The 11,373-nt window shown below is 30.2% G+C and overlaps 1 protein-coding gene across 2 annotated transcripts; it reads left to right on the plus strand.

Annotated features, from left to right (window-relative positions):
- The first annotated feature begins 6,182 nt into the window (after positions 1-6,182).
- On the plus strand, positions 6,183-9,942 carry LOC114256847 (GPI-anchored protein LLG1). 2 transcript variants are annotated; one of them, XM_028196526.2, is made up of 3 exons: positions 6,183-6,451; positions 6,778-6,834; positions 9,341-9,942. In XM_028196526.2, exons 1-3 carry the CDS (start codon positions 6,337-6,339, stop codon positions 9,712-9,714), a joined length of 546 nt encoding a protein of 181 aa, XP_028052327.1. In that variant the 5' UTR covers positions 6,183-6,336; the 3' UTR covers positions 9,715-9,942. The 2 variants fall into 2 exon arrangements, with proteins under 2 accessions (XP_028052327.1, XP_028052326.1); XM_028196525.2 differs by having other exon boundaries at positions 6,206-6,451; positions 6,757-6,834.
- Positions 9,943-11,373: the final 1,431 nt, after the last annotated feature.

Genomic DNA, 11,373 nt, shown 5'->3' on the forward strand with positions numbered 1-11,373 from the left:
ATAAAATAATAAAAACAAATCTTTTCACAATAAACAAAATATGATTTCTCAATAACTAACTCAAATTAGATATTAAATAACAAAGTTCAAAAAACTAGTAGTCAATATAAAAGACAAAATAGTAGTGATGCATGCAGAACACACAACAAACTATATATATATACACGTTTTGTTTAACAAACACACGGAGGCATAGTAGAACAAAGCATAAAAATAAATAACAAGATGGTGGTCTTGTTTTATTTATATATGTATTAATTATTTATTTATTTGGAAAAAAACCTACCAAACCAGTAACCTACATGGTAGTTGTCTGGGGCAAGTGCACTAAAACAAACCAAACCAAAATTAAAAATATATATATATATATACTTCAAATGTAGTTTTGCAGATCACCACCAACTTTTTGTTTCCTATTTGCGTTTGAACATATCAGTCAAGCAAACATAATCCAGTATATTAACAGGAAAACAATATCATTCAAGCAAACATAATCCAGTACGTTAACAGGAAAATAACCCAGAATATTTAACTTATGTATTAACCAGAAAATACAGAATTTACAGAAAGAAATTCTATATTAAAAAAAAAAAACAGTAGCAAACAGTATAAGGCAGAAATTGTAGATTGAAATTTTTTATTAGTTATATATATAAAAAAAGAGACAAATAACACAGAATACAAATCTGTATTAAACTATAACACAAAACCAGAAAACAAAAACAAGATAAAATATTAATTGTATTTGAAACAGAAAAATACAGAATATATTCTATATTTGAACAGAATAGGAACACAGTAAAGATATACCCAATAAAAAAATAATTTAACCGAAACATTAATCTGAAGAGGTTATTCTGTCTTAAAATTGCTGGAGAATATTTTCGGTAAAATTCATATAGCGAATAATAAATAAAATAAAACAAACTTAAAATTTTTTGAAGATCAAACTATTGAACGAAGTTGTGATTGAGGCCAGTGTATGGATACTATATCTTTAAGACAGAATAACGCCCTCTCCATTGGTGCTCGAGATTAATAAGCGTCCTGTCTCCAGGATACAACAATCACCACACACAGAATTCGCACTAACTCTATGTGTACAGCGAACCAGAGTATGTGCTTTGCACTCTCTCAAACTTAAACTCTAAAAAATATAAAAATACAGGATGAATAGAGGAGGAAGAAACTAGGGCCTTGTTTGGTTTGGCTTTGGAAAAAAGATTTTGGAGAAAATTTTTGAAAATTTTGTTTGGTTTGTAATTTTTCTCAAAAAATTTGTAAAATCACTTTCTCTCTCCTACACATCAATCAATCACTTTTTTTCTCTCCTCTCTTATTTTCAATCATTTTTTCTCTCATATACATCTATTCAATTACAATAAAATATCAAATCATCCTAAACTCCCAAACTCCAAAATTATTTTCAAAATATATAACCAAACAAATTACAAAAATTTCTAAATTCTCTTCCCAAAATATTTTTTGAAAACTTATCTCTCAAAGTCAAACCAAACAAGGCATAGAAGTTTGAATTTTCTTTTACTGATTTGATACCAAAACCCCGGATGGAGGATTGCCTTAATATAGGCAATGGAAAAACCTTTTCAGAAGAGACATGCCTTTTGAAAATTTGAATATGAAATTCAAATCTATTGAACCGTTGCAAAATTTTGAAAATGAATTTCAAATTTTTTTGTTTCCCAGCAAACAATAAATACTTTTAAATAATTTTGGCCCAAGAAGATAGTAACGGGCCAACCCAACCCAATTCACACTTTGGGTGTCCTTTGGGCCCATGCCCAAGGTTCCATCTAGGACTTTATATCTTCACCAAATTTTTCCTAACTTTCCCATGTGGGACAAGAACACTCAACACCATTTTGAGAATTTTTTTTCTTTTTTCTTTTACCAACATGACTAAAGTTTATGAACCTTACTTTGGAGCCAATTTTTTATTCACCTATAAATGGTTTTGACTCACTAATTTCATAATCTTATTCACCATACGGCAATGAACACATTGCTACTTGGACCCTTCAAACCGACTTATGGGTCCTAAAAAATTATTAGCATAAAGTTTTCGAAAAATCAGTATTGAAACCATTTTTTCCAACAAACCTTGACTTGGCCCTAACATTGGGTCACTATATTTACCCGAGTCCAGTTCAAGAAATAATTATAAATTCCAAACTCACTCATTCGAACTATCTGTTAAAAAAAAAATTAAAACATTTTATAATTAAATTCAATCACACATTACATACAAAACCTCAAATATGGTACAAGACAGAGGCAGATGGCGACAAACCTGCCTCAAATCCGACATGTGGCCATTCCTACCAGATATATTTATAGTTACAATTGTCTTACATTTTCATTATAATAGGGGTGTTTGGGAAAATGGTTCAGTTAAAATAACTCATTAAAAGACAAAATATGCTAAAATAATTAACAAGACAAAATGTTAAATCGAATCTATAATTATTTCTTTTTTTCTCTCACAACCATCAAATGAACTAAAAAAGAAACTAACCAACTTCTCAAACACAACTTTTTAGTTAGGCTAAAAGAGTAACAAAAAACTAAATAATCAACTAAAATAGACAACTTCCTAAATAACGCGAGTATCATACTAATCCAATTATTCAATTTTTCAGTATTCATAAATTTTTTTTTTCGATAAATAAGTCATAAAATAAATACAAAGAATATACAAATTTATAAGAGGCATATCCCAGAATGAATCTAACACCGCCCCCCCCCCCCCCAAAGAGAGAGAAACTACAAACACGAACAACAGGTTACAACATACTCACACTAAGCGAGGTAAACGAAAATCCTCACAAACTACCAAAACAGTAACACAAAACCACCACAATTGCCCATATATCTTTTTTATCCGCAAGCTACCCCAACCATCAAAAGAGACTAGATAAAAGCTTAGGGGATATGGGCAAGTACCAGCAAATAACAAGCTAACCCAAGGGTGGTTGGCAACTTGGCAAAGGCTTGGGATTTAAGGCCCTAGGTCCTAGGTTCAAACCCCCTTGGGCCAATCTCCTGGGCATAGCACAGTTGGTTAGAAGGTTAGCCTCAAGCAACTTCATCGCACTTGGTATGGGTTTAATACTCTCCCGCTGTGCTAGTCCTGATTTAAGCGGAGCTTGTCTTGGGAGGTCGGGACAAGTTCCTAAGTTATAGTCTCCTTATTTAGACCGGACAACAGGACACCCTAAAGATCTCTACAAGGGGCGCTGTCTTGGACCTGAGGCGAGTGGGGAGGATCTTCCTGTAACAAAACATACAAACAAACAAACAAACAAACAAAAAAAAACCAAGAGATTGTTTGGGAAGATCTTTTGGACTAAAATAGTCATATAAGACAAAATAAACTATTTTAGCCAAATATGATAAAATGTCACATTCAACCCACAATCATTTCATTTTTTCTCTCACAAAAGTCAAAAAGCTTATCCTAAACAAAACTTTTTATTTTTAGGCTAAAATAACTAAAAAATCAAAAAGCCAAAAAACTAACTCACATTCCAAACGAACTCTATGGGTGTGTTTGATTGGGGGATAAGGGGAGGGGATTATTTACTGTGTGGCTTGTAATCCGGAGGGAGCATCCAATCCGTCGTTTGTTTTTTTTTTTTAATCCGCCGGACATGGAGTTCGGCCGGGCTCCTTATCCCCCATATGGGGGACTATTGTGTCCTAGGAGGGGTGTGGGACAATTTTGGGGGGACAATCCACTGTTGGGATTAAGTGGTAAAATATCCATTTTGACCATCTACTATTTAATTATGTATTATATTTAGTAAAATTCAATAAAATTTAAATGTCTCAATTTAAAAATAAAATAATTTTATTTAACTTTTTATTGATGTTTTATTTATTTAATTTTTTTAAATAATTTTTTATAGATATTTTGTTGATGTTTTATTTTAAAATTTTGCTTATATTTTATTTAATTTCATTATTTAAATTTTAATAGATGTTTTATTTAATTTCATTGTTTAATTATTATTATTGTTAAAAACAAATTTATTTAAAATTTTAATTAAAAAATAACATATATTTTTATTGATATTTTATTTATTTAAATTTTTAAAAATAAATTTATTTAATTGTGTAAAAAGTAAAATAAAATAAATTTTTATTTAATCTAGATAAAAATAATTAAAATATTAAAGATATTTTTAATATTGCTATTATTTAATAAACTATTGAAAAAGGATAAAATAGTCTTTTGGTCATTTATCCTATCCAGTCCGTCCAACCAAACGTTGGATTCACTAAAAATAGTCATTTCCAGGCATCTAATCCCATGAAAAAGCAAACATAGGATACATATCCAATCCAACCAAATAGTCCAAGGGATTCACAGTCCCATGACTCAAATCCGATAGATTCTAATCTCCCCTTATTCAATCCGTCCAATCAAACACACCCTATAAGTAAAACACTAACTGAGGTCTCGTTTGACAATATCACTTTTTAATCTAAAAGTCAAAAAATCACCTAAAAAAACTAAAAGGCCAACGATCTATACAAAAAAAGTCAAATATTTTATTTTTTATTTACTTTTTACATATCTTTTCATAAAAAATTAAAAAATCATTCCAAACGTATTATTTTTTTTATCTCATATTTTAATTAAAAAATTAAAAAATTATTAAAATAACTTATTCCTAAATGAGCTAACACAACCAACAAGATCTGTCAATATATGATAACCTTCCCCACAGACTCTCAGTCTCATTTTAAATAAGTTTTTATATATATAAAAATTTTGTGTACAAATTATTTTTCATAAATATATGTAATCATAATATTCTCCTGTGAATGTAGCCTCTCTCTATAAAGAATGAGGATACATGGCCAACACTCCTAGAGACACCAGACTAAAATAGAAAAACAACCAATATTGTTAATTATTAAATCAAGTGAAAATGTGAAAAGACAAGCATTTTTTAAACATAATTTATGAAGGTATATTAAGTCCTTGATTTTCATTTTGGAGTTAAAAAAAATACAAAAGTTTAAAATAAACTATATAAGTCAATAAGATAAAATGTCACATTTAAACCATAATCATTAATTTTTTTTTCTTACAAAAGTAAAAAAGTCAAAAAATTTAAACCAAAGGAAGCTAAAAAAGTCCTAACACAAAAAGTTAACTATATTAACTAATGCCAAGCGAAACTTAAGACAGTTATATTCAAACACTGAAAATCTTGTACCTAAAGTAGATTTAATGAAACAAATGTAGTGGCAAATTTTTAGTGGTAGTAAAAACAAAAGGACAAATTATACTTTATTTCCTTAAATTATAATTACTCCTTAAACAAAAAAAAAATGTTACATTTTGTCACATTAAAATATCAATTTGTATTTATATAAATCATTCGTTCAAGATTCACTAAAAAATTATTGTGTGATTTAAACACAACATCTTTATTATGAAATTTTTAAATGATTTTGCTTTGTTTTTTTTTTTTTTTTTTTTTTCAAAACAGTAACCATGGCAATAATAGTCTAGGCACATAGTTATTGACGTAAGTAAAAGAAATATAAGAATAAAAAGAAGAAGAGGAATGAAGTGAAAAAGTTACCCATGAGATGAGTCATAACACTCGTAAGCTAAGCAACCATATTTGTTAAGTGGGTAGGAGAAAAGAGAAAAGGAAAGACATAAAAGAAAAGGTAGAGGGGAGTAAAATTATTTTAGGGCGAATTACAAATCAAGGAGGTTTTAATTTTTTTTTGATACATGAAAAAATTCAAAATTTTAGTTATTAATATTTATTAAATTTATTATTGATATGTAATTATTTGGAATGTCAACAATACATATATTAATTTTCTTTATCTATTCAAGTAATATATTTATAACAAAAAATAAATAATATAAAATAACATAATTAAAAGTTACAAAATAAAAAAAAATAGTTAAAAAAAGAGAAATAACAAATTAGAGTAGGAGTTGGATTTTTTTTTTTTCAGAATAGTGGTAAAATTTATAAACTGTAAAATTTTTTATGTAATAATTTTTAAAAAATAAGAAAAAAAAACAGAAAATAAAAAGTAAAGTAATAGTTGTTTTAGAGTAGTTTAGAATGATTTAAATAAATATAATTTTTAATATTTTATAAAAAAATAATATTTTGATAGATAAGTCCACTTATGTAAGTGGAGAGAGATTGTGATTGTGGAGAGACAGTCAAGTCAATTATCAGCTCGCCTCTTCTCTTTGACTCGGTTTTAGGAGCCTAAAAATCTCTCTGTTTTTGCGTAAAATAATATTTTCTCTCTCTTGTTTCTCGGCAAATGGAGCAGAAAAATCAGTGTTTGATGTCTTCGTCTTCAACTCTCTTTTTGCTTCTCTTCTTCTTCCTTTTGACCAGCTTCTCTGTCTCTGCATCTGCTTCTTCTTTCATTGCAGGTATACAAAACCTAATACTAATATCTTTGTATGAACTGATTTGGAATGTGATTTGTTTTTTTAATTTTTTTAATTTGAGTTAAAAAATTTCATTTAAAAATTAGTTGTTTTTTTAATTTTTTTAATTTGAGTTAAAAAATTTCATTTGAATAATTTTTAATTATGAATTAAATATAATATTTTATTATATTTAACTAAAATAAGTTATTTGGTCTCAGGACTATTTTAGCCCAAACTTACTTTCCAAATTACTTCCCAAGCAAGCTCTATATATGTATATCTATTGTGATAATAGTATTTTTTAGATGTGGGTTTGTGTAATGCAGATGATATATTTGGGGGTAGATCTTTAATGGGTCGGAATCTTCTTCAAGCCAAGAAAGGTGCTTTTTTCTTTTCAATTATACCCTTTTTAATCCATTCCATTGCTTTAAGGGGTATTTTTCATTTGAATTTTTGTTTTGTTTTGGGGTTTAATAACGCATGTATCTGCTGGATTTATGCTTAAAATTTCGGCAAAATATATGATGATTGAACATTAACATATGGTTAGATCAGATTCAGGAGTAAAAAAAAGAAAGAAAGATGAATTTATTTAATTTGACTATATAGCCTTGATTAGCCGACCGCACTTGGGACACAATGTTTAGTTTGGTTTGATTCGATTCGATTCGGTTATTGTTATATGAGATTAAAATTTAACTAGGATGGGGGCTCTTCCAAAGAAATTATCAGTATTGTCTTGAGCATTTTCATTTTCTGAGGCATCCAACCACAAAAATCCCCTGTTTAGGGAGCTAAAGCATACATGGATCTGTTTATGTCAATTTATTCAATACTTCTCTGGTGGCCAATGGTTTCTGATATATTTCTTCTTCTTTTTTTATTTTTTTTTTAATGAGTATGCTTTTGGGTTTTGGCAACTTGACTGTTTGTTTCCAGTTGGCTTTTGTACTGTCCAGCCTCTTGGTGGGGATTCCATTCCAGTTACTCCTCCAAGGAAAACTGAAGGAGAAACAAGAAAGAAAAAAAAAAAAATTCTTCATTAAGAATGACACTTCTTGTTACTGTGGAGTCGAAGCATCAAGTATTGAGTTAGTTGGGAATCAATATAGAGTTGCTTAGGATTTTGTACATGTTAGCAATTGTTAGTTGGCTGAACTTGTTTCAAGTTGTTGCAAGTAGGGATGTTCACTTGTCAGTTTGGGTTGGGTTCACCCTTGGTCCGTTAACCAAACAGAACACTTTGTATTAGGGAATCATTCATTCAATACTCGACCGTCCTACTGTTCAAACGCGACTGAGCCAAATTGTTGGTTTTGCAGTCGGTTTGGTATACACATATGAGAAGCAATATTGCTCGGTTGGGTCAGGTTAATTGGTTGGGGTGTATTCAGAACCGAGACCTGTCTGCCAATCCAAAAATATCTTGTCCTTACACTTGCTATTTCAAATCCGACCATTAATTTCATTTTTGGGTCAGGTTGGGTCAGTTTGGATGAACAGCCCTATTTGCTAGTTAGCTTTCCAGTTACAAAGGTAGACTTCAGTGATGTGTATATATATTGAGTTTAGCTTATTTAAAAGAGATCAATTCAAATGAATGTAGTAAGTATGTGTGGGGTTTACCAGACCATATGTTTTTAAAATTCTGTTGTGCATAATTTTTAATTTTGTGGAATGTAGTAGGTATGCAATCTTGGGGATTAAGGTTTTTGCAAGTAAAATACAAATGAATGTTTTTTTTTTCTTTTTCCGGCAAGACACGTTAAGATGTCCTCTATCTTATCTTGTACTGAAATTCATATGACAACTTATATTGGTGTTGCTAATTACAATTTTTGTGTGCAAAATTGAGTGAATTTTCAATCCGACATCATGTGGCCTTCAATATATATACCATCTGCTTGTGGGATGATCATAAGGAAAAAGAACTACTTGTTTTGAAGGTTTACATTAGTATTCAGGGATCATAGTGTCTAAATCACGTGCATATTACTCACTATTGTAGTTCAGGGAATGGAGTAATATGGAATTGAGTTGCAAAAATAAAAAAAAAAAACTTGAGGAGCAAGATCTCTTCCATCACTCCAATGTTTAAGCAGTTTTCTAACTCACTGTTCCTTCAAAAATTTTACATATCAACTGTAACTTGTTTCCAAACATTTTGACAAAGCCATTTATAGCATACTTGTATAGTGCTGTCTTCTGGTATCGAAAATGAAGAGGCGAGCAAAAGGGTTCAAATTTTACTTGTTTATTTATTTTTCTGGTGTGAAAACATTCTCAAGATTGTTTGACATGTCCTATATATTGTGAGGTTTGTACCATAGGAGTCTGAACATTCTCATGCAAATGATAATTCCTTGGGTACATACTTACATATTAAGACAACCACATGTTAATTATATGACACCTAGATTTCTTGCTTGAGTTTTTGAAGTTACTAGAACTAGGTTTTGATGGGAAACAGAAAGGAATTGATTGAAGAAATAGGATTAAATAATTAATTTTGATAATATTTTATATTTTGAGATTTATTTTATTTTTGAAAAGTTCTTTTAGTTAGGGTTTCTTGAATCCTTATAAATAGCCCAGCCTACTTGTAATATGTTTATGCAGCTTTGGGTTGATGAGATATTGAGTAGGCTGTGGCGGTTTGAGTTTAGGGTTGTGGCCCTTGTGATCTTCTTCTTTTATATACTTGTTATTTTTTTGATCAATTCTATGTATATTTTGGTTTTGTGATCAATTGAATAGTTGAACAGATTTCTTAATAGCTGTTCACCATCAGGTTGGTTCATTTTGGCTACTAACATATAGTAAAGAAAATTGTTGGGATCCCTAAAATAATTCTTGAACGATATCTTTGCATCATGTTATTTGCAGCTTGCCCTGTAAGCTTTGAGTTTTTGAACTACACCATCATCACCAGCCAGTGCAAAGGACCGCAGTACACGGCCAATAGCTGTTGTCCAGCTTTTAAAGAATTTGCTTGCCCTTATGTGGATGCGCTAAATGACTTGTCTAATAATTGTGTTGATACCATGTTCAGTTACATCAACCAAAGAGGGAATTACTCAGCTGGCCTTTTCGCCAGTTTGTGCCGGGACGATAAACAAGGGCTTATATGCCCTGCAACTGCACCTACACAATCGACCAATTCCAGCAGTGGAAGTCAGATCCGTGCTGCTAGTGCTCACGACGGTCCTCCTAGTGGTGGTGTTATGATTGTTTTGATGGCTTATACGTTATTTTCTTGATATGTATTCGTTGTTGTGCTTCATTAACATCGTTGAAATCACGGTTTCCAAACTGGGTTTTGGCCATGGTTTCTTACATTTGCTAGGGTTCCTATTCTCTGATTTCACTACTGAGAAAATAGTGTTGTTTGTATTGGTTTGTGCATTAATTGACCAGATGTTCTGGAAAAAACAGAATTCTTGGTCTTCTCCAATATCTTTTAATTTAATATAGGTTTCTATTGATTATGTTATGGATCTGCTTGTTGAATGGCTTGCAAGTGTGGATAAACACAAATGAATATATTGTTCTTGCACTTTGGCCTAGAGGTGTGAGCAGGGTTGCATTGTAGAGAAAATATCAACCAAACCAATCTAATCTTTTGATGGAATGAAAAATTTTCAGTCGGTCGCCAACTCAAAGAATTGATTATTCATTTTTAAATTTTGATGCAAAACTTATAAAATTAATTGAATGCAAATTATATTTTTTAAATTAATGTACAAAACCTGAAGTCCATAACTCTATATAGGTTCATTGGTAGGACTTGACTTTGAGAATTTAAGATGAATCAAACCAAGACAATGGATATTGGGCTTCGCCAGTCCAAACCTCGAATTTTAGGGTTGGATCGGGACGTTGTTGAGGCTTACTGGTAGTCTACTTATTGACCAACGTGATCGACAGAGAAAAAAATGAAAGAAGTATCCATAGCAGATAGTTTTAGGTCATGCTTAGTACATGAGATGTGTGAATTATGCCTCATTTGAGAACAAGTTATTTTAATAATTTTTTGATTTTTTGTAAGAAGATATACAGAAAAATAAAGAAAGTGATATGGTAATTTATAATAACTTTTTGACTAAAACACATAGTAATTTGATGAGTCCAATATAAATTATGTTTCATATCATGAATGATATAGGATCATTAGTCCACATATTAGAATTGAAAAGACTATTTACCCCTCCTTTTATGTTTTATATAATGAAGTGATTTTTTTACATAATTTTATAAATTTAAATATAACTAATTAATATAACTACATTAATACATGAATGAACACAATTTGTCTTACATTTTTTTTTATAATATGATCCAATCATTCAATTTTATAATATTTATAATTCCACTTAATTTTTTCAAGAATAGAACAAGCTTCAAACAATGAGCAAAATAAAGGACATTTTAGTAGTTCTCTAAAATTGAGTAGGGATGGTTATTTCCTCTTGTCCTATCCCACTTGAGCATTTTCCACCTCACTCCGCACGGATTTTTCCCTTCTCGATGAGGAAGTACGATGGGACAGGTTTTGCTTCCCCTAATGTTCTAACTTGCTTAGGGGTGGACAAATGTTGGGCTAGGCCGGCATTACAAAATAAGAGATTTTGTGTTTGTCAAACTCTGACTCGGCCCTAACATTAGTCTCTATATTTGTCTAAGTCCGGTCTAAAAAAATAATTATAAATCTCAAACTCACTCATCGGACTATATGTTAAAAAAAAAATTTAAAACATTACATAATTAAATTCAATCACACATTATATTTTTTGAACAAATATATTGATATCATTATAAATTGAAAGATTTTGTGTATAAATTGAAGGATATCTTAAATAAATTCAATCACACATCATCATAAATGCGAGTTTTAACAAAATCAATAAAGATAAAGTTTA

The sequence above is a fragment of the Camellia sinensis genome, chromosome 7 (genome assembly GCF_055761805.1).
Source record: "Camellia sinensis isolate YWXY chromosome 7, ASM5576180v1, whole genome shotgun sequence".
In the NCBI taxonomy this organism is placed as follows: domain Eukaryota; kingdom Viridiplantae; phylum Streptophyta; class Magnoliopsida; order Ericales; family Theaceae; genus Camellia; species Camellia sinensis.